Source organism: Artemia sp. Qi Xiang Cuo, chromosome 1 (assembly GCF_049724085.1).
Source record: "Artemia sp. Qi Xiang Cuo chromosome 1, ASM4972408v1, whole genome shotgun sequence".
Lineage (NCBI taxonomy): Eukaryota > Metazoa > Arthropoda > Branchiopoda > Anostraca > Artemiidae > Artemia > Artemia sp. Qi Xiang Cuo.
The window spans coordinates 66,785,477-66,810,121 of NC_142794.1; the positions used below are offsets into that span (position 1 = coordinate 66,785,477).

A 24,645-nucleotide genomic window follows, 5' to 3' on the forward strand; every position below is an offset into this window, starting at 1 on the left:
ACTCTAACTTTCTGGTAAATCTCCGTTCTCTATCTTCTTTATCTATTCCAGTTCAATTAAAACCTGGACTTGACCCTTTATTTTTGTGTTTCAATACCTTGTACCACATTAATATTGTTGATAACGATTTTTTTTATTTTCAGGGATTTGGGCACATTTCGCCAAATAGATATAACTCCTACGCTTGCAGCACTCTTAGGTGTCTCCATTCCTAGAAATAGTTTGGGAGTTCATATACCGAATATTCTATTCAGTGAACAAATCTTTTCTGTTGAGCGTCAAGCTGTGCTTATGCTGGAAAATTTGAAGCATCTTTACAACATTTTTGCCACTCGAGGTATAATTTTTGTTATTACTTGGGAGCTATAGTCAAATATTATATTTAGGTTACTAAGCTGTGATATCTACTACTGTAATATATTGCTTTTTGTCCCCCTTGATGCCATATAGAACTTATTTCTCTGGATGTTACAAGTATTAGCGTGTTTACCATGGCAAATGCAAATTGTTTGCGATTAGCGAGGCTACTGAATGTTTTTTCAGAATTTTTGTCTGCTGGCCTTTGCGACTAATAAGGGAACCTAAATAACATCAGTTTTAATTTTAGTTGAAAAATAAAGAGGCTCGTATCGTTAATTGCACAACTAATAAATAAGAAAAATCGAACTTCTCAATATTCCTATTTCTAATTTTTAAGTTTTATTCCTAAGATTGTTTGAAATTTACAATTTTCCAATCTATTTTTAGCAACATTATGTCAGTGCCAAAAAAAAAAGATTGTATCATAACAGGAGGGCAACAATAATGTTTTTACGCTTTTCTTGGAAACAGTTTTTTCTTCTCTCAAGTGTCCAAATGAACAAAATAAAATTTAAAATACTAGTTTCTTGTTGAGTTGTATACAGCTCATACAGGGTCTATGAATAAGGGTCTGTTCCCTTGAAAGCTTATGAAATTATTACTGGCTCAAACAAGGCTCAGTGGTTCTGTCCTAACTAATACAAAAATATTTTTTGAAACAGCGTCAGGCTTATTTAAGACCTGAAAGCACTCAAGATATCACCCCCCCCCCCTTGAATTTATCGACAACAACAAAAAAGAAGAATAATCAATACTACTAAATACTAAACAATTTTTTTGCAGAGGTATTTGAGTAAGTTCAGACTAAAAGGCACTTACCACAAGCTCTATGTACTCACCACATCTCAAAAGTCCTTATACGCTTAAAACACTAAAATGCGCTCATTAATTCTGAAAACTTTAACGCGTAAGCAAATAATAAAAATAAGCGTTCTTCTTGTAGCAAGTAAAATCAAAACAATTAATACATTGTCTTTTGTTATTTTCTTCATTGTTTGTTTTACGGGCTTACTGTATTTAGGCTTTGGACGATCAATATGGTTAAAACAAAGGATTGAAACTGTTGAAGTTATAGGATGGGGGAGAGGGGGGGGGTGATTCTCTTGATAGATGGATTCCTGGAAGGAATGGAAGTATTACCCTAGATTTCAAGCTGGCCGGTACTTAAAATGAATTAAAACTTGCAAAAAATATTGGTTAAATAATTTCTCTTTTATGTGTTCGTTTCAGGCTTTGTGTAGTTGTCTGATCCTGGAATTTTTTTCACAATTAATTAACCACTTACCAAATTTGAAATCTTAACAAGTCTTTTTAAAATGAACTATGATAAATTAACTGAAAAATTAGTGAATTGTTTTTAGTGAAGAAGCCTTTGACACGAAGGAGTCACTGAAACTGAACGGAATACCGCTCATTAAAAATTGCGCCCTCGCTACAAACCCAAAAATATGCTAAACTCACCTGATTCAAATAAAGTTTTTTATTGGAAAGCTTTTTTTTATGAAGACTTTACCGTTTTAAGTCTAGTACTTAATTTTTTAATTATTTTATTTAGCTCACAGTATTTACATTACTTGTTTATTTTTACGAGGTCCCCAAAACTGCCTTTTTTTTGTTTAGCTACTGATGTGTGTCAAATCTCTTTGGAAACTCAAAGATTGCACATAGCCTAAGAATTTCTGATGGACATAAAGTTTCCATAAAATTTGGCATTAGGCCTACTCAGAATTTCGAAGAGGTCTATAGCAATCAGCAACGGGCAATAATCCAGGGACTGGTGTTACTTAGCAGCAACGAATTTTCTCTCTTTGAAAACTTCCAAAAATTGCAATTTCCATACGAGTTTTCGATGGACATGTAATTTCAGTAAAGACTAACGTTACTCCGAATTTCGGAGGGCCTCTTGCAACTATCAAAGGTGAACAATCAACAATGGTCCGATTAGCAGCAAGGACTTGTCTTAAATAGTGTTCATATTACTCTTCAAGTAAGAACAAAAGAAACATGAAATGGGAAAAATTATTTAAAGATCGTTTATCAACACATATATATCGTTAAAAAAAAAACAAAAAAAGCGTAAAAGTGCATGCTTTGGAGTTTCATACCTTCTCTTAATAATTGAAAACTAACCGCTTTTTACTTCCGGCCCTCCAAAAAATCCTTTAGACTCCCTACAGTTTGGTTGGGTGTACCTATGACAACAACACGTTTTAACCAGCCAACAACATATAGGGGTTGGGTTATAGCTCCATTTCTTTTACCGTCAGAAACCCAAGAATTTTCGGATCACATCATGAAAATATGTGGAACATACTCATGTGAAAACAGAACACGAGTCATTGTGGAACAAATCCTTCTTTGTTTCTTGTAAATCTCGAGTCTAAAAGGAATCCAGCGAGTGTAAAAGTTAATCATCACTTGAACTCTTATATCCTTCGACTCAGTTTGTAGATGGGTGTGTTCCAGAACCCAATTATCGTTAGTGATCATTAATTATTTTTGTTATTTTGTCCCAAGACCACGGATGATCATGAGTCTCGATCCAGGGATACTGGGTCCACCTCTATCATAATAAAACAAAGGATAACACAAAATTATAAGCAATTCGTGTTATTGCAAGTGCAGGACGGGCTACAATACTAAACCCTTTTATGTTCTATAGGCATTTTAAGGGTTGAACTTGTTGTTTTCTCCCAATTAAGCCTGAAGGTAATAACAGAAATTTAATGGTCATTATTGATGTTTGAGTCTTGGAACATACCCGCTAGTTTAAAATATCTCATTTGCGGTAAAATAGTGTCATTATCCTAAAAGAAGAGATAGTGGCAGGATCTAAATATCTACTATTCAAAAAACTGAGAGAGGCCTTAATTTTCTATAAGCTAGAGTTCGAAATATCCAAGGAAAACTTAAAGAAAGTCCTTTATCAAATGAAAAATTGCTACTATAGTATATTTTCTAGTGGGCCGGGATTTCCTTGTTACTATTTTTATACTTATTGAATGTGTAAACCTCATTAATGATATAGATAAAATATATTTCAAGCCAAAAGAGCACACAAAGCAAAAATTATATAAATGTCTTTTTTTGAGTTTTACGAGAAAAAAATATTTAAAGATCGTTTATCAGCGAATATTTATCGTTAAAAAAACAAAAAGATACTCAACTTAAGAATAATAATAATTAAAAAAAAAAAAAATGATTGCAAGGTACCTTGTCTTTATGTCTTGATTCTACTGTTGTTTATGATTTTGCAGCTGATAAGCTCTTTTCTAAGGCTCAACAAGCATAAAATGTCATAATAAATTATTTTCCTCTCTTTAGAAGAGTATAAACGAGGCAGATACCTGGAGGCCTTTTCGATAGTAATGTTTCTTAGCTCAGCAAGGAGACAATGAAATAAGAATCACACCACCTTACCCTAGACCTTAGATACTCCTGTGCCTCCAGAGGCGCTTAGGGCATCCAAGAAGAGTCGCCAGTCATCTCTCATTGCTGCGGCCGCCCAGACGGCTTTCCATCCAGGTTTGATTGAGGTATTGAGGTTTGTGATGTCAGTCCGGTAGCTGTGTCGTAGGGTGTTTTTCAGATTTTCTCTTTTTCTGTTACCATGTAGCTCCAACTGAAGGACGATCATCGGTAGTATTCTCGAGCATGTGGATTAAATAACCAAGGTGTTTCCAATTCCTATGTTTTATCACTTTGGTTACCAGTGTTTGAGATGTCTTCTGTCGTATAGTAGCGTTTTTTACTTTTTGGGACCAGTGGATATTTAGAATTCGCCTTAAGTAAATGTTCTCGAACGTGAGAAGTTTGTTTTTTTCAAGTATTTGATCTATATGCCAAGTTTCAGAACCATAGCAAAGCGCTGAGAGGACGTTGCTGTTGAACAGCCTCAGTTTTTGAGTCGGAGAGAGTACTCCTGGCTGTACCAAATTTGAGACAGTTTCCTGAAAGATGTATTAGCCTGGCCGATTCTTAACTTAACTTCTCGCTGACACGATCCTGAATTGTTGATGGTACTTCCTAAGTACTTGAACTCTACGACTTGCTCTATCGTCCGGTTATTGCATCGTAGGTCGAGTGGATATCCGTTCGCCATACTTTTTGTTTTGTTGGTATTTATCTTAAGGCCAAAAGGTTCGGCAGCGTCCCTGACTTGGTTATATTAATGCTGGAGCTTTTGTGTCAGCGAAATCAACATCTCCGAGTCTCTTATAATCCAACTGGATCCCATGTCCATCACAGGTCCGGAGAATATAATCAATGAAAAGAATAAATAGCAGTGGTGATAGCACACAGCCTTGTTTCACCCCTGTAATGAAGCGAAAGTAACGGGTACTCCCGTCACTCTTCTTCACGCAGCATTTTGTGTTTTTGTAGAAGCCTTCAACGATTCGAATGAGCTTATCAGGAATACCGTAGTATTGGAGAACCTTCCAAAGCGTTTGGTGATCAACCGAGTCGAATGCTTTCTCGAAGTCTATAAAGACCAAGTAAAGCTTATTGCGCCATTCATTCGCTTCTTCTAGCAGCATTCTAAGAGTAAATACAAGATCAACACATGATCGGTTTGGCCGAAATCCATGCTTCTCCTCTCGGAGATATTCGTTCAACGCTGGTTGGATTCTGTTAAGGAGTATAGTTGCCAATAGTTTGCTTGGTATAAACACACGGCTGATACCTCCAGTTTTCGCAATTTGCAGCGTCACCTTTTGAATATTTTGACGAGAGTACTTTTTGTCCAATCCTTAGGAATTTCTTCTGTTCTCCAAATTGTAGAGAAAAACGTGGTCCACACATTTATGCATGCAGCTACTGAGCATTTAATCATTTCAGCCGCAATTTGGTCTTCCTCAGGAGACTTTCCAGACTTCAGCTTCTTAGCCGCTTTTAGTATCTTCCCACCAAAGGGTACTTTAATATCGACGGCTGGATATAGAAATGGCGTGTCTGGTACATCTGGAGGATCAGCAGGTGGTGGTCTATTTAACGTTCTTTCGAAATGCGTCGTCCAGGCTTCGTTCACATTATTAGGGTCAGTAAGAAGTCGTCCAAACTCATCTTTGACTGGTCCATCTGTCTTTGGACGTTTTCTGGCTATCTCACTGGTGATGCGGTACACTGACCGAGAGTCTCCCCGTCTAGCAGCTTTTTCAGCCTTCTGAGCCTTCTGTTCAAGGCTACGGTGTTTATCAGCACGCAAACTCTTTTTTATAGCCTTAACAAGCATAGCATACTCTAGTTCAAAAGTGTGTCTCGCATCAGGGGAGAGAGTTTTGAGAAGAGATTTCTTCTTGTCAGCCCTCTTCTCGATCAGATCCCACGATTTGACGGAGATCCATTCATCCTTTGGCGACTTTTCCATACCAAGCGTTTCGTAGGCAGTATCATTGTAGGTTTTTCTGTCCAAGCTGTCTCTGGACTTCCATCTCGTAGCAGACCCAGGGTTTCAAATCTGTTGGTCAGTTTTAACACAAACTTTGACCGAATTTCTAAGTCACTCAGTTTTTCGCAGTCATAGGGCCGTTGCCTAGCTGTCCTCACCTTTCTCGGGGCTGATAACTTTACTCTGATTTTAGCAGCAATCAGGCTATGGTCAGATAAGATATCAGCGCCTCTAAATGCACGCACATCACATAGCGACGTCTGCCACTTCTTACCAATAAGAAAGTGGTCGATCTGGTTTTTTGTGTGTCCATTAGGTGAAGTCCAGGAGTACTTGTGTATATCTTTATGGGTGAAAAGAGTGCCGCCAGCAACCAAGCCGAAGGACTGAGCCATTTGAATTATCAACTCTTCATTTTCGTTTCGTTCTCCAAGACCGTGGTTGCACAGGACGTCGACACAATATTCTCTATCGTTGCCAACCTTTGCGTTGAAATCCCCCATGACACACAGAATGTCATGTCTGGGTACATCTTTAAGGACAGATGTCAGTTCATTGTAGAACGTCTCTTTCTGATCGTCTTTGGCTTTGTTAGTGGGTGCATAGCGCGCAACCAGGGTCATTTTGGCATGTTTCCCATGGAATCGAGCAGTCATAATGCGGTTGCTCATGGGTTTCCCTGGGTTTTCAGCTAATCAGTGATTTTGTCCCAGGTTTTGAAATGACTGTGGCCACTCCAGCTTCTCGTCGTGTTTCATGGCCGCTGAAGATTAAAGTGTTTCCACCGCTGAGCAGTTGCTTTCCATTTCCCGTCATCGCACTTCTGAGAGGGCCGTGATGTCTAGCCTATAGCGGGTCATCTCCTTCTCTAGCTGTTCTACCTTCGACAGCTATGCTAGCGTCTGAACGTTCCAAAATCTAATTTTTAGTGCTATATTCCCATTCAAAAATCTTGTCCGTTGGGCGGGTGCAGGGGTCGTCGTTGAAAAGAGAATTGTTATATTTTCCTTGAATGTTTCTTTTAGCATAATTTTTTTCCAGGGGCAGATTGCTAAACCACCGCAAAACTCTCCTCCTTTATCCAGGCTTGAGACTAACTGTAATTGCTTACAGGCGGAGTTCACAGAGTTTTACGATAATGCTCATCTTTTGGGATAAATATTAATGCAAAATAGAATAAAAGAAAAAAGTGTTTTCCTTTCTTTAGATTTTTTGCATCCATTATTGATTACAATTTCAAAGGTGATTGATATTTTATATTCCAAGGTGTATCTTCTCATTCATTTGAGCAAAATTTTGATCTCTTGAAGACCAAACTAATGGAATCATCTTCATCAATAGAGTCAAGAAGAGAGTGGCTCCAAAAAGCCTTTCTTTTTGCCAAAGAAATTCAATCTGAACTCGGTAAAGGGTCAAACCTCTATGACCTTTGGACAATGGTAATTTCAGCATTCTCAATGTTTTTGGTAAGGTTTGTTTTAATTCTTTTGGTTGGTCCATTGTATTGTGTATTACTTAAATTATTCATTATTCGAATACTTGTTAATGTGTCTGATTTGGCTTCTAAAAACGTTTATGTTGATTTTCTTAGTAATTTAGTTAATTGAATTTATTCTAAAAGAAATAATTTAAGTGATGGAGTGATGTTAAGAAAAAAATGAGATTTTTTTTATAATTGAAGTAAAGACCGGTGTTAAACCAGAGGGGAATCTTTTAGGATAGGATTTTTAATAGTAGTTTAGAATTGTTTTATAAAGAAAAAAATCTTGAATTGTTCTCGAATCCCTTATTGCAGCGTTTTCCAAACTAGTAGGCGCGCCTTCCTAGGGAGGCACGGACTAGTCCAAAGGGAGGCGCGAAAATTAGGAAGGATTGACAAAAAATCAAATGAAATTGGAACTACGCAGTCACACAAAATATCTTGATCCTTTCGCGATTGACGGGTTTTAGATGCCCAGGGTGAATAAATCTAGGTTTGCCATGTCAAGGCAAAACTAGGGGATTTTACGTATGCTGCTGAACAACTCCGTTTTGTGTTTATCACTTAGACGATCTTTACGATCAATTAGTTTCTCAGATACGCACTATAAAATTCGCCTTGCCAGTAGAAGAAGGAGCTTATGTAGCTACAACCGCTTATTTATTGGACATTTCCCATGTGTTGAAGAGAATAACATAAATAAAGATAATTTTTTTGAAAATTTTTTAATTGCAAAGCCATATCCAGTAATGTTTTAATATTTTTGACAATTTTCTTGATGAGGAATGTGTATTGTGGAAAAATTCCTTTCGCCCGGCTCCTAGCACTAATTGAAATGAAAACACCCGATGTTCTCTGGACGCACTGCATGCTCCACAGAGCAGCTCTCGTATAAAAAAGAAATATGTGAGGAACCTAAACATTTTTACAAAAGTAACGAAAGCTATAAACTACATAAAAACAGTTTATTATAAGTTCGAATAATTACAAAGCTGTGTCACTATATGGGAGCTACTTAAACCTCCCTTTTGCACTACGATGAAGAATGCTGACTGTCTTGTGCCAAAATGATTTAAAGGATGTGTGAACTCAAAGTGGAAACTGCAATTTTTATCGAAGGAAATCAAAAAGAGGACGCAAATATGTTCAGGGGTGGTAATTTAATTATTAAACTGACTTGTTTGGAAGATATTTTAGAAAAATTAGGCTTCTTGAAGAAATCGATGTAAGGGCCAAAAATATATCTATTTATTCAAAAAGTGGAAGCATTCATAAATAATGGAGCCATGGAAGGCGAATTTGGGGGAAAAAAGTTTGACATGTCTCCACTTATAAGTTTATGCGCCCAAGATAACATAGAAGCGAATAAAAATCCATTTGTTGAACCCTTGGATTGGATACTTTGTTAATCTATTTCACGAATTATTTTAATGATCTCAATTTTACAAAATATGCGTAAATAAAAAATTCATTTATCGGTGGAGAAGATTTGAAATTTGAATTAACAAGTAATGAGAAAGAAAATTTGATTGAATTAGCTTGTGATAATTCTGCAAAAAAAAAATTTAGAATGCATCTCAATTTAATTTTGGCAATATATTAAGAGTGAATATAGTATTTTGTCGAATAAAGCTTAAAAAGCATTCATGCCGTTGGCAAAATTTCATTGATACGAAACAGGATTTTCTGCATTAGGTGAAATGAAACAGGAATGTTGGGCTCGTTAGGTTGTAGAAAGGGATCTTTGTGCAGTCCTCTCATCATTGACACCAATATTTGATAAATTTTGTGCTAGCAAACACATTCATGTCTTTAAAAGACAATAACATGATACTTATTCGTTTTCTTTGTTTGTAAGAGTTTGTCTTATTACATTTTTTAGTACTAAAAATTTTTACGTCTGTATTATTCTACAAAAAGAAAGGGGGCATCATGTGATTAAACATTTTTAAGGGAGCCGTGTTAGAATAAAGTTTGGAAACCTCTGCCTTAGTGGACTTTCTAGGAATGTAAAAAAACAAACTTGGATGCAAGTTTTACCGAAAACAAACGTTTTCGGTAAAAGTTTTAATTGGTTAGCAATTTTACATACTGAGTTCATCCATGAATGTTCATTTCATTTAAATAGTTATGATCTATCATACTAATTAAAATTATGTTATAGTCTTTATTATATTTAGTGAAGCCTAGGAGAAACCCGGCTGCAAAAGTTTATAGGTGATATGTTGCAATTCATCAATTATAGAAGAGAGTGAAAAAACTAAATGGTGACTTTAGGGATTAGAACAATGTGGAGTCTTCCCAGAAGAGGAGACAATGTTTTATTTTAGGAGGTGGAATTGGGACGACCAATCAACCCCGTTGTGTGGACGGATTTCCTCTCCTTTACCATTGAAAGCCAATAGTGTCTGTTGATCAATTGCTAGGTTTTAATCAATACCCCATGAGGAGCAGGATAGAACCCACTCTGCTCAAGCTTTTCCCTTTTTTCACTTCTTTTGATTTTATCTCTTCATTTAATTCACGATTAAAATTCTGTTAATTGGCTCCAGGGTTTATGCCCTAAATTATATCCCAGTGTATATATTTATTATGTTTTCGAGTTCTTTACAATTAAATGTGTCCGTGGACTTATCTGGATCATATTAAACAAATATCGCTAGTATATTTTTAGTCAATATACGTACTGTTTCTTCCAAAAATCAGTTGTACAGGACTCATGATGAGCATATTTTCAGAAAGTATGTAAAATCTCTTGTGTTAATTCACTATATTTATATATATATATATATATATATATATATATATATATATATATATATATATATATATATATATATATATATATATATATATATATATATATATATATATATATATATATATATATATATATATATATATATATATATATATATAATTTGAGCCTTTTCTTGATGTCATGACGTCCAAATGGACCTTAAATTAGAAGTAGTGCCCTTGTAAAATTACGTTCTTTTTTGTTGGACCTTTAACTGTCGCCTCGGCTTGTCTTTTCTAATTTTGAAATGCATAGTTACAAATGTTATGACTAAGGAATATTTTCCATATCCTACAATCTTGATTACTATCTTAGTTTTCTTTTAGTTGCTTATAGTGATTTAGTATATCCTTATCACATCTCTAATTTGTTAGTACTTTCTGATTTGATACTACCACCAACCATTCCCCTTTCCTCAAAACCCTTATTCAACCCCCTGTTGACTGTATCTGGCCATTTTTCGCTATTTTCTGCCGTGAAAACAAAACGTTGGCAAAATCAAAACATGGTTCTGCGGTTCTATATTGGATCGAATTGGAGACCTAAAAAGCAGGTGAGATGAGGAGCGTGCTATGGAACCACGTAAATAAATAATCCAAGTGCAATAATGCTAGAGTGGGTTCTCCTATCTCTCTTAAGTTTTTGCATACACAAATACCTTGCAATAGGTAAGGCTAAAGATATTATATGCTGACTTGCTGAGTCATATTTAATATAAATAATGAAAAACGAGTCTCTGAGCTCCTCCTTCCCTACCTCTCAAAGTAACTCGCCCAAATTAACTCGCTCAAAGTACCTCTCAAAGTTAGTATTTATGTTACTACTTTATTTCAAAAAAAAACTAAAAGGAAGTAAACCTTGCCTGAAAATCAGGAACGATAAGCAGGAGTTAAAAACTAAGAAAAATTTGACAAAATTCTGATTTCGAATGGGGCACGCCTCTTCAACATAAAAAAAAGGTGATATAAAAAACTACAAGTTTTTCCAAAGTATGAAAAATGCTATGTTTTGGCTGTAGCTTTTTAATACATGCGTATAGATAATATCGGTTATAAAAATCACATTTGATATACAAGCAATGGAGCTAGCCAAGGCATGTCCGCTTATCCCCTTTATTCTCCATTCCAAACTGCGGAACGTAAATACATGCGTATAGATAATATGGGTTATGTTAGCTGTTACATAACTTTGGTTATATTAGCTGTTTTTTTCTCAGGAACGCTAAATGGTAGAAGATTTTATCCTCGACAAAACTAGGAGGAGTTGGATGTCTTGTTGGCTGTGCTTGAATATTCGGAGTTGGCTGTGCTTGAATATTCTATGATAACGAAACAAACAATATGTTGTAGAGATATTGGTACTTGTCGATTATTGGAAACACACCCAAAAAGTGAAGTTAGGTCAATCCTTATAAAAAATAACAAAACACGACGACAAAATAATACTTTTTAAACAAAATATGGACACCTAACTCAACCTAACGTAACCTAGCCCCCACCCCTAATGTGCAAATATATAGCCCAAATTATACAAGTCCAATGCATTCTGTCTTAAGCCAAATGCAGTGTATCATCTGTTACTTGTTTTCTCATTATGAAAGGCATATCGCCGAATCTTTGTTTCTTTTAATTGTTCAGATGGTGGGACAAAAACTTCTTCTTTTGCCTCGGCTTGTCTTTTGTCATTATGAAAGACATGTCGCCGAACCTCTGTTTCTGTTAATTATTCAGATGGTAGGACAAAAACTTCTATATCTTCCAAAGATTTATTTAATCCAGGTTTTTGATTTTCAGTGGTATGGTAGGCATTGATATATTCTGCGCTTTCATATGTAGGTATTTCATATCATAACGATATGAAATATTTTCAGTATATTTTGTTTTCACTGTATATTTTCTCTTGTGTTCACTGTTTTTACTATATTTTCAGGTCTTTTTCTGCAGCTGTATAATGATATTCGGGGAGTCATGCTGCTCAAATGTAAGAAAACATTGTCCTAACTCTGCTTTGATCCTGATTCTAACTGGACTCGGTTGTATATCATATGTGATGATAAACACTTATTTTTCGAATGAATTGTTTGTCTCTCCCCCTCTTATTATTTGCCTCTTGCAAAGTGGAGTGACTGCCTACCTTTTTTCCTTATTGCATAACCTTTTGCTGAAGAAAAATTTTAAAGGAAATGTTTTCAGTCTTCCTCAAGTGTTTACATTATTCGGCATTGTTTATCAAGGCTTAAGCCTTTTCTCCAGCAGTTTTGTTGAAGAAGAGCATCAAACCTGGTATTACTTAGTCCCAACTTTGCTGTTATTAATTTCATTAAAGAATATTGAAACAACTTTTACAAAGATTGAATCAAACGAGGGTATGAAAGTGGTTCAAAATAGAGACTTTTTGTCTATTATGGGAGCTGTTTCTATCCATCGGATTGCTAAATATTGGAATCAGACGGGCGATAAGTGGGCAAGGGAGATGGACATTGAAGATTGGCTAATTGGAGAAGATAATTATGTTGCGCTGATGGTATTTTTCTGCATCGGTATTGTTGGCATTTGGTGCCTGATTGTTTTGGAGGAGAAGAAGAATTTGAAGAGGATCATCTTTTCTTCTGGAATGATAGCAGTTCTAATTTATAGATATCTGGATTTTTTTGGGCATCATACTAGTCATTGGTAAGGGAACTATTTCTATTTTTCTTTTCCAACGTAGGTGCTTCGAAATTATAATTTTTTTTTTTATGAATTAAGTAGTCCATGATATGAATTCTTATTTTAGGCAGTGCTTTTGAGAGGAAGGTTACAATATCGATACGGTAAATTGAATATTTTAGCGTAACTTGTTCATTATGTGAAACTCCAGACTAAGTGGATTATTTAATTTTTGTCTCATCGTGTGTTTAAAAAAATATACATTTATGGTATAGATTATTCGTATGCTGAATATATACACTTTTTTATGTTATTTTTAAGCTTTATGATTATATTCTATACTTTCTGTATTGTATTTTAATTTAATCTCACCTTTTTACCTCATTCTTGAAGCTCAATTTCAATCACAAATTTGAATTTGTGTAGCGGTATTTTGTGTTTGTTTCGTGCAAGTGACTTGATATTAAACTAAACAGCACAAATCGCAGGAGTTTCAAAGTACCGAACAAAGATCTATGAAACCTTCCGAATGTGGCGCGTCTACTTTCTCACTGAAGCCACTACTCTGTTGGGATAGTCACTTAGCAAGGAGGCCATCTCTTTGACAATATTCCTATAATGTACTTCTGATATCTTGTTCTATCTTCACCTCTTTCGTGCAAATTTTTATGTGTCAGTTCTAATTTGCAGTACTCCACCGCTATTATGTGTTCTTTTTTTAAATCAGTCTGTCTTAATGCGGTTCTTAAATGCGGTTACTCAGTTGGAATAAAAAAGTAAACATTTAGGGTTCAATTTTTTTAAAATGAAAATCTAGATGCTGCATTTGAGCTGGGGAGGGGGCTTAGGGTCATTCTTCTGCCCCTTCTCAAATGTCCAAGATTTGCTTTCCTTAATTTTCTATAATTTTCGTGTAATTTGACAGTTTTTTTCAGGTTATTACAAACATTTTGCGAGAACTTTTGAAGGGCAAGTCATGAGATCCGTCAAATACCTAGCTGGATTACTCCAGACTGCATAGTGTTAATTGGCTGGATTAAAAAATAAATTACGACTGTAGCACTTCAAATTTTACAGAGTGAAATCAAGAAAAGCATTGATATTTTTACAATTTTACTAGAAAGTGCTAGGTGAAGTTATTTTTGTTTTAGCTTGGATGTACTTTTTTGACTTATTAAGATTTATTGGCGATACAAGATTTAATTATTGTTTAGTTATTGTTTAGAAGAATCTTCTTCTAGGATCACCAGGACTCCTCGCTTTCTGTCCTAAAAGAAAATATGATATCAACCCTCTATAGGGTTGTTCAGACGTTTAGAGATAATGGGAGCACTCAATTTTCTAAAGCTAGATGATTTGTAACAAGTGTAAAATTGTGACAAGTCTTTTTTTTATTCTCTGGGAATTTTGATCTGGGACAAGTGGCCAAGACAAGACCCAAGTGGCTCTCTCCATAACGAGGCTTGCATGCTGAATAATGTCTTGGGTTGTTTCTCAAATAGAAGTCTGAATTCTTAATCCTCTTAAATCTTCATTAGAAGTTTGAAAACCATATTAGGCGTTTTCTATTTATATCCCTTTCTGATAAATTTCCAAAGGGAATAGATTGTGCATGCTCAGCAGCTGTGAAATTTACTCGAGATATAAAAATAAATGTTCAGTAACTCTAATTAACTAAGCTGTTTATAATTGAAGTTTGGCATATATTATTCAAGAATTTGATTCTATATTTTATAAACTTTTAATTCTTTCAATTTCTGAGCTTACGACAAGGATTTGGTTTAAATCCAAAATTTCGATTGAATATTCAAATTATGTCTAAAGTATAAATTTCAATCCATTAAACAATACTATTTCGATTAAAAAACAAACTGAAATACAAACTTTGGAATTTAATTTTGTGATTTTTATTTTATTTGTGATGTATGATTCATGACATTTTTTTCTTGTCTAGGTTGGTCTACTTGCCAAGGTCTGTCTACGTACTAGTCTTCGTTTTGTTTTTGATGGCAATTTTTGGAAGAACTTTTACTCCACTTCCTCCACTAGTCTTACTGTTAGTCTTATTGCGAAGGGCTCATAACGTACCTCTGCTTCTATTACAATTAATTCAAGCCAGATTAGTTCAGCGACCTCTTACAGTGCTGCTGCACTATGAGAAAGGTTTATTTTTCCTATATGCAGCGTACAGCTGGTTGGGTATGATGTGGTTTTTCTATCAGGTGTGTAAAGATCATAGATGTTTTCCTTATAAGTGTGGCAGGATTAAGATCTTGCTAAGGGAATTCCCCACTAAGGGAATTAATGTTTTGTCCCTTAAATAGCTTATGTTTTGCCGAAATACGGTCAATAGCATAAAGGGGCCAAACATTGATACCCTTCACATAAAATTTATAACTTGGGATTGAAGCCCTTTGTGGGTCTCGAATAAGGGGCCATAATCGTGGCCACTTTTTCTTCAGAGGCTTTGAATTCCTTAGATTCTTAATTAGATTAATAGATTCATTTTAAACTAAGGCTCATTCAGTGATAAGTAAACCAAGGGTTTTGACCTTGAAATCTCCATTATCCAAAATTCTTGGTACATTATCCTATAAATCTTAGTAGGTTTATCCTAATAATAAGACGAAGAATCTAAAACCTCAAATTTTTGGGACTTTTCTTTTGTTTACCTTAACTTTTTAAAACTGGAAAGAAAATGAAATGGAAAAAAATGTACAATTGCTAATTACGAAAAAGCACATCACTATGCAACCCTTGACGCTAAGGTGTAAGGTGATGCTAATTTTTGAAAAATCAAATATTTTGCAGTAGGCATCAAGACATGGTTAATTGTAGAAAAAAGCCAAGACAGATAGGCCGGGTAATTGAGAGGCAAAACTGTTTAAATGGCACGGGTAAATGGCGGGAGTAGGTATGAGTGTCGGGCAGGTTGACCAAGAATTTAAAATAGACATAGGACCGTTAGATTGCCTGGAATGAGAGGCAAACAAGGCACGCCCGCCTGTGGTCTTAGGAAAGTTGACCGAGAATTTAGAATTGACACAGGACCACTAATTTGCTTGTGGAATAACAGGCAAACAATCGTTTAAAGCCATCTTCACCTTCATAATAGTATTTATTCATTGCCTAAGCTCAGCCCCGCATTCTGAGCAAGTTTCAATTTTTCACAAATTTTTTTAATTTTTGGGTCACTTGCCCGAGACTCTGGGTGGATGGGCGCCCCCAAATATTGTCCCAAATTCCTCTCTTAATTTAGCACTTCTTCATGGATGCCCACCGTCACCAATTACTTTCCAAATAGTATCCATTCAATGCCTCAGCTCAGTCCAGCAGTCTGAGCAATTTTCAACTTTTTACAAATTTTTCCAGCTTTGGGTCACTTGCTTGAGACTGTGGGCAGATGGCGCCTCCAAAAAGTGTCCCAAATTCCTCTCCTGAAAGTCCCATCGAAAATTTGTTGAAAGTCTCCGTAGAAAATTTTTTCCCAAAATCCCTCCCTCCAACAGCTGAAAGGAGCTCCCGCAGTTCGACCATGGATAATTTTTCTCGCGAAAAATTTCCCCATGGGTATTTTTTCAGCAGAAATACCTCTCCCCCCCCCCTTCACGAAAAAATCCTCCAGACAACTCCAATCCTGCTGAAATCCCCCCTAACAATTTCCCCAGAACATCTCTCCATGTAAAATTGAGTCAGCGAAGAGAAAGTAAGACAAATAAAAAGAATTCATATAGGAATTTTGGCAAATCATCCCCAGCTTAGAATTTTCCCTCGGAAGTTCACTCCCGGAAACTTTCCTCCCCACAGAAAAATCTCCGTACAAAGTAGAAAATTAGCTCCAGTAGAAAATTCCCCCTCCCTCGAAAAATGTCTATGTACTTTCCAATACCATACTATACGTAAACAATGATCGTTGATAAGCTGATAAACAATGAACGCTGAACGTTGATAAGTGCGAATATATTTCGTTTAATTCGAGCACAAGTCTCCCTCTTAACTGTGGTTTTTCCTCTATTCCCTGTGTCTCTTCATTTTGGTGGCTTGGTCTTCACATTAATAATAATCTCAAAACACTTCAGGCTCTGACAGTTTCTAATACTAAGAAAAAATTCAGACTGGTAGTTCAAAAATTGTTGCAAACAGAGGGAGGTACAATAGAAAAGCTCTTGGGAAATTATATTCTTCATTTTGTGATCATTTTTTTTAATTTTTTTATCTGGGTTTCTTCCAATTCTGAAGCCTAAAAGATCTCAAATCTCTGCGGACTTATTATTTTAAATTTACTCGGTCCTTCTGTGACTCCCTCCGTGGTTCCGGAATCGGCATCTAATATCGCGATTCGGCCTCCCTGATTTACGGGAAAAAGTGACTGTGCTTGCGGAAAAGCTGTCGGAATCTGCAGGTCTTAATGCGCACCATAATTTACGTCGTTTTATGTAAACAATTGTTGTGTGCAAGTTTGCTTTTTTGTTTTTGATGTACTCCACTTATTTTTATTCATAGTGGATAATAAATAAAATTATTATTATTATTATTAATGGGCAACTTTTATAACTTACAACGATTTCCCCAGGGGCTGTGGTGGGTCATAGTTTTAGGGCCTTTCAACTATGTTAAACAGAATGGCTATTTCAAAATTTTATTGGACGATATTGGGTAAAAAGAGACGTAGGAGGGGGGCTAGTCACCCTCTAATCGGTTTGGCCACTTAAAAAGGGCACTAGAATTTTTAAATTTCTTGTCGAATGAGGTCAGCCACTCACCCAAAATCTAACGACTAACAATGTTCTCATTTAGAGGCTAGACAAGCGACTAAGATTCTTTCAAGGGAAATAAATTACAAAACAGAGAACTTTGTCTAATTTTAAATAGAGGTTGTTTAGCACAGGATCTGAGGGGTCGGGAATTTGTATCATTTTGTAAATGTGGAAGTGACATAGAATTTATTTTGGCAATAAAAAAAATTATCAGATTCTCGTCTGAGAAAACCAAAATATGTGTCTCTTGTTTTAAAATCACCCTAAGTATCCCTGTTAAAAGCCAAACCTAAATTTTGATATTTATGTATTTCAAATGTCTCTCTGTGTTGCTGGGCTAAATACTCGTCATTGGAAATTAACCTAGCCTGGTCAAATAAAGTATTATGGTGTGGGTGGTTATGGATATGTTCAGCAAGGGCTGAATAAAAATATTCCGATTTTTTCCTCTTTTTGAGGGCATTATCAATTGACATACAGTGCTGAGATATTCTGTCCGTAAGGCGTTGTTCCGTACTAATGTGGTTTACGAGATTAACTCCCTCTAAGTAATAATGTGTCTATGGCAGCGAGACACTATGGCTTTTCTGACATGCTTATTGTATTTCGGTTCAAAATTATTTGCCTGATGTATACTGATCAACATGTATCCGTTGATGGAATACGACCAAAGGTCTAGACTCCAAATGTGGGTAAAAATGACGCTGAGAAACGGCGGATGATTTGGGTTTCGTGTGAATAGAAAATACGTGATTGGCTACGAGGGCGTTCTCTCTTAGAATACTCAATCCAACCGATACATGTAAAGACTGTATTGGCTAAATAAGGTGTATTCTGCTCGCAAAGATCTCTTAAAATGATGTTGCTTGGCGTATATAGTATTCTAAGGTCTTTGAATACGACTGATATAGAACATGGCTATTGAGTGATTTTCTTTTAATTCATAATTCTTATTATATTGATAATTTTTTAGTTATTGTATCTTAATTTTCAATTGGAGTGAATAGAGCATCATTTCTTTTTCTTATATTTGTTCTTTGTTGTGTAGGGTAACTCGAATAGCCTGTCTCGGATAGATGTCGCTGCTGGATATATTGGTGTTGGCAGCTATCAACCTGTTTTAATTGGTATATTGTTGCTCATATCGACGTTTCAAGGGCCTTTGTTGGCGTTCGTTTTTTACCTGAAGAATTTGGAAATGACCAATATTAATGAAAATGAATGGTTTGTAGATTGCGTCAAATCCCTTTTCAATGATCGCTATTGATACATAAATTTGTGCAATTGTTAAGAAACATATTCCTCTCAAAAAATGTAATGACAGTATTTTAGTAATTGTCTACAAAAAACATGAAATTGTAATTTATTGTAATTGTAATGTAATTTGTTATTTATGAGCAGAAAATACTGCTTATTACAGAGGATGGCTCGTTGCTATTAAATAAGTAAAAAAAGAAACAAAGTTTTTTTTTTACATGCAAATGAAATTGAGTAGATGTTTTAAAATATAAAAATATGTTAAAGTTTAAAAAATATATCTTGTAGCTATTAAATACGTTAAGAAACTAATTTTTGGATGAAGATATAAATGAGCAATAGGTTAAATTAAATAAATATTTTGAAATTACTGCAAAAAAATGTGTTAAAAACGGACAGAAGTTAAATTAGTAAATAAAAAACTTTTTTTGTTTGTAACGTGAGCAGAGAGCAACTAATAAAAGAAAGAACAGCGATAAAACATATAACGACAAAACTTGTACTAAATATGAGGACCGATGTCACTTTCTTTATTCCGACTGCTCTTAATGCTCTTTTAGTCACAGTGGTTCAAGAGCTAAAGGATTCATTTACAAGATTTCTTTTTATATAAACAATTTGGATATGAGTAATATTAGTGAATGTCAATGGTTTTTAAATTACTTTCAGGTTGTAAACGAGATTGATTTCGAGAAAAAGTTGAAAATGTTTATGATTAAAAGATAAAATACCAGCTACTATGAGAATCTGTGGAATAACCTATTCAATGTATTAACTGTATTTGTTAGTAGTAGTTATAGTTTCTATAATATTCCATGCTGAAGTCTCATGGATCTGATTTATGCCCGAGCATAGGTTTATTACCTGAATAGATGCTAGATGCTATAGAAACAGGATTACAGGTAAATAACTGTCAAGCATCTAACAAGAATGCTGGAAATTAGCGATGGTTACAGAAAAGAACACCTAACTAAACGATTTCCCTGCTTCAGACAAACTAATAAACTAATTTCCCTGCTGGTAACACGGGAAAAAAACCGCAAGGAGCTCCTCAAAAAAAGGGTTAAAGCAAATTAAATTAATGTAACTGTGTGCCCAAGACACACTTGTAGATATAAATAATGTTGTCCCCGGCAACAGAGCCAATATTGCGTGCATAATTTGGTGAATTGAGTCATGTTCAACTTTCAAGCACAATTTTTATCATTGATCAATTAGTGTAGGTTTATGGAAAACATTTTTGAAATTAGAAAATGTGGAAAAAAGTGTTTTTTTTTCTATTTGCGTAGTGAATCTGGTAAAATATACAAAGTCATTTCAATTTTCCGTTTCTGTAGCACAAAAATGATTGGCGCATAAATAGACAAAGTACACTCTGTTGATTCGGCATCAGTTTTTTATATACTTTGGGAATGATACGTAGTTCAAATTAACCGAATGTAACACAACGGCTTTTGGATTGCCTTAGATGATTCGCACAATCAAGTAGAAATAGACTATGTTCGTTATTCTTGGCACCGTTCTCGGCTAAAATGTAAACAGCAAAACCCTCCATGCTTGAGATCCTGGGGAGAAACTCAATATCGTATATAGAAATGGTTGAAACCCCACTTTTGGCCAAACTATGAAATATAATAATTTGTCATGTTTGGGTATCAGATTAATGATAAAATAGGGTATGTAGCTAAAGTAATCGTTTGTTCAGAAATTTAGTTATGTGATTAAATCTTATATAATCCCTTTCGATTGAAAAAAAAAAATGTATTCAAAGGAAGTGAAGGCAAAACAAAATAGCTAGGAGGAAGAGTCACGCGTATTAACTCAATTAACTAGGAGGTCTTGTATAAATTGTTCATTTTTCCTAAAAAAAATTTCTAGATATACATGGTTGTACAAGTTTCAACTTGACCAGTTCCGTCAGACTCCATTTTCACTGTTCTTGGTATTTTAAGGATTTTTTAGAATGTTTAATGCTCTTCATGTAATTTGCCCGTTTTCCGTTTTTGCAAATTTGCCACTCCTTCTGACAAACTGATTTCTCACTACGTGTCTGATAGCCCTGTTGCAGCCTTGAATTTTCTTTTCGAAAGTTTTTCGAATTGTTTCAATGTTCTCCAAAAGTAAATCCTAATCGATTCAGCTATGAAACCATTAAAAACATTTTTCTTTAGAAACACCATAATTAACTTCGGTAAACTCATGCAGGCGGACATCAGATTATTCGGTAAAAGGCGTTAAGTGACTTATTTTTATCAAAATTTTTAACATCATTGCCCCTTAATTTAAGTGTCTCAATTCCAGGTCCGTCTAACATTCGGACCTCCCTCCGTCCCGCACTCCCTGTAAAATTATGCTAGTAAGATTCGGACTGCGTATGCCTCCCTGGCTTCAAACGTTTCGTATCTGAGTAGAGTTCACCGTTCTCAGTTATATAATAACCTAACAGTTCCTCACTTACTTGCCGTCGCTCCTGTTAGGTCTTTTCTTAATTGTGAAAAGAGAAAGCAAGTTCATCACCTTTATTTTAGATATGTAAAGAACTTCCTTTTTTCCCCCCAATTGCTTTTACTAAACACAATTCTACGTCTATGTCAAATGATGGAAAGATAGCGTGATCCTAGAATTTATATTCTGAACTCCAAATTGTATAGTATGTAACGGTTGTAAGTTTGCACTGAAAGTTTAGTCAAGTTAATAAAAGATAGCCAACTCATGATTAACCAACAGATTACGTTAAAGAAAACGCGTCAAAGCTAATCAGCCGCCACCCGTAAAAGAAAGCACGTCCTTCGTTTCTATACCTTCTTCATACCAATCTTGGGACATTTAAAAAATGATAAAATTCCAGGTACAATTGAAAAAAAAGTATTAGCAGAGAAACATAAAAGAAGCAATAAAACTGAAGGATGAAAAATCAATATTCAAAGATTAGCGTATAAGTTATTAGAGAACAAAATTATTATCAAATAGTCATGAAAATGGCTGTGCACAGCTTAAAAAATAAATTAGTTCTTATTTTTAGCAATTTATTACAATATTTTGTTGCCTTTACCATTTCGATGCCTTGTTTTCGAAACAGATTCTATTAAAGTTTTTTTCTTTTTCAGGTCTAGTCGATTTTGGTATTTGTGTTTACTGCGGTCGTTTCCTTTATGCCTCTATTTTGTCACAGTAATCATTTTAATAAATCACATTTTCATATGGTCTGTATTCGCTCCAAAGTTGGTATACGAAGTGACCTTCACGTTATTAATGTTTTTGATTACTTTTATTTCGGTATTGAAAAGAGGTATATATTACTTTGTATTTAATTTGTGTAAATATGTCCAGTTGGGCAAATGAAATTGTAATAAACTTTTTCAAAACTGTCCAAACTGAAGGACTTTCAGTCAAGAGGACCCAATGAAAAATGGGACAGGAAGCCTTTGAAAGATAATAGAGCGTAAACGAGTGAATAACGTGAAAATGTGATTCTTCTTTCAATTTCATAGTCGGAATTCCAGAAAGAAAAGGTGATGAAAGTTCATACAAGAAATGAATACAAGAAATCACTCTTCTGTTAGTCATCCTTCTTATTAAATAAATCAGATCTTTATAAACCTTGTCAGGTTGTTGGAGTGATTTCGATTAGTTATTATGCCAAACATTAAGGGCATCGGGTATATTTTACGCATACAAGAACCGTGCATTGACATATTAGATAATCATTATCTTATTCCCGCCATCTAGGCAAGAAATCTAACGCCTCTTGCAACGTCGAGATCATGAGTGTGAATTAACAAAATGTAGGGGAGGGGAAGACATTTTTTTTTTCTGAAGATACACAAAAGGATATTTAAAAAACAGGGTACTTTACAGACGAAGCCATTTGTTTTTTTGTTTTTTTTTTGTTTGATTTAATAAAATGAAAACAAAACAAAAAAGTATTTTCCAAAACTAGCGAGTCGTGGATGAGGAAATTACCCCCCCCCCGTCCTGCCGAAGTGGCACTCCGGGGGGAGAGAATTCATGTCAGCAAGTATATTCAACTAGTCTTGAGTGAAAATTTGTCAACCGATTTCAAATCCATGCTTGGTTTTCCTCTAACCTGTCAGTTGTTTAGGTGAGTTTAAAATCGTGCATAGTATGTAAACGTCTTCAACCAAAGAGCTGACCCCCCCCCCCAATCGAAAATTCTATCTAAAAACAACCATTATCCCTAGAGCTGTTTCGATGAAAGATTTCAAACTACACTGGTCACAAACAAAAAAATATGTTCTTTGGATTGCTTTGCGTGTTTAACGATTTCGAATCCGGATGTATAGTTTCTTGTTCATAATTTGTTGGTCTGGAGCTTTCGGGCCAATGCCCTTCTCCATCCCCAGACACTAAAAATTTCTTGATTTGACTGAACCATAGAAGGAAGGGGCTCCCTTGCCCCAAAATGATTTCCTGCACACATGTCTGACTTTATGATTGAAATTAAACTCGGTTAGAAATCCTTTCTTTTCTTACTGATCTTCTTTAATATCCTTTTTTACAAAAAATCGATAGACAAAGAATTATGCGTTTTCTCCCTTTTAAATTGCCTAATTTTTATAATGTTGTATTTAAATTGATTGTGCCTATTAGTTGAAAAAACAGTGAAGCAGGGAACAAATGAATCGTATTTTACATGTTAAGAGAAGCAACATAAAAAACTGTGGCTGTGAAAATGATTTATTTTGTTACTATTCCTTACCATATTCTTTTCTAACAGATGCTTGTCCTTGCCATATGCCAGATATATTTCTAATAGGTACTTCCAACTTTCCATTACTTTCAGAAAATCAAATAAAAAATCCAGCCTTTTTTTCAAATGAAAGCAAATGGTGACATTAAAGCTTGAAACAAACAGAAATTATTTGAGGGGGGGGGGTTGGCTGCCTGCTTCTCAACTTTGCGCTTACCATACTTTGCGCTTATGTTTTTAAGTGCTGAGCTGAAAGCATTAACGAGTGCAGCAAATGAAGTTAATAGGTTAAAATAAAATATTTATTAAAAATAAAATGTTTTAATTACCAATTTCACCTTACAAAGTTTGAACGGGAAATTATATTGCTTAAGCAAATTTAAATCAATAAGCTCTCCTCTTCCTGAGGCTGGATGAAAAATACCCTTAGCCTATTCCAGTCATCCTTGTGTTTGGACATTCATTCCTAAAGCACCGGGGACAAAAAGTCAAACTTTAGCGTGAAGAATAGGGCCCTGAAGAAGGGGAAGACCTCTCTGATATATGGCATAATTCCTATTCGATGTCACTCTTTCCTTTAAAAAAAACTTGTTTTTTTAGATTTCTGTTTGTCTCCAAACCAAATTTTTCCAGAACAATTTCATAAAAGAACAATTAAATAAAACTTTACAGAACAATTAAATAAAAAGCAAAACAAGGTTTTTCTACTGAAATTAAGGACCAACATTGAAACTTAAAAAGAACATAAATTATTCGGTATATGAGGTAGGCCCCCTCTCCTCAATACCGCTATCTTCACGCTAAAGTTTTTAAGAACTTGAATTTTTTTTTTGACTAATTAAATGGCCCTCGTGTTTAAGAAATCGTTCTTAAAGAACTAAAACAAAAGGTCGAATTATAGCGTAAAGAGCGATATTGAGGAGGAGGCAGCCCACATCATATATGGTATAATTTCTGTTCGTTTTAAGTTTAAACTTTTCTCCTTACTTTCAGTGGAAAAAAAACTCGTTTTTTTTTAATTTAATTTCTAATCCTTTTTAAGGTCATGGGGGAATCCTCCCTGTGTGGAGAATATTTTCCGGAACCCCCCCCCCTCCGCCTCAATGGAATTTTTCTCCCGCAGAAAATTTTCCCCTTGAGATTTTATCCTAGTGATAATTTTCCCAGGGAGATTATCTCCCGTGATAAATTCCCGCGCCACGTAAAAATCCCCGGAGAATCCCAACTCCGCTGAAAATTCCCC

The 24,645-nt window shown here is 35.1% G+C and overlaps 1 protein-coding gene across 2 annotated transcripts in view; it reads left to right on the top strand.

The window, feature by feature from the left end:
- The window catches only part of PIG-G (phosphatidylinositol glycan anchor biosynthesis class G), a 62,592-nt gene extending 40,191 nt beyond the window's left edge, over nt 1–22,401 (top strand). Inside the window, exons 6-11 of one of the 2 annotated variants that reach the window (XM_089086121.1) lie at nt 144–337; nt 7,016–7,215; nt 11,959–12,701; nt 14,632–14,899; nt 18,483–18,658; nt 21,799–22,401. In XM_089086121.1, coding sequence (XP_088942247.1) covers nt 144–337; nt 7,016–7,215; nt 11,959–12,701; nt 14,632–14,899; nt 18,483–18,658; nt 21,799–22,033 — 1,816 coding nt within the window. In that variant the 3' untranslated portion in view covers nt 22,034–22,401. The remainder of the gene's footprint in view (nt 1–143; nt 338–7,015; nt 7,216–11,958; nt 12,702–14,631; nt 14,900–18,482; nt 18,659–21,798) is intronic. The other variant, XM_089086125.1, reaches the window with a different exon arrangement.
- The last annotated feature ends 2,244 nt before the right edge of the window (nt 22,402–24,645 follow it).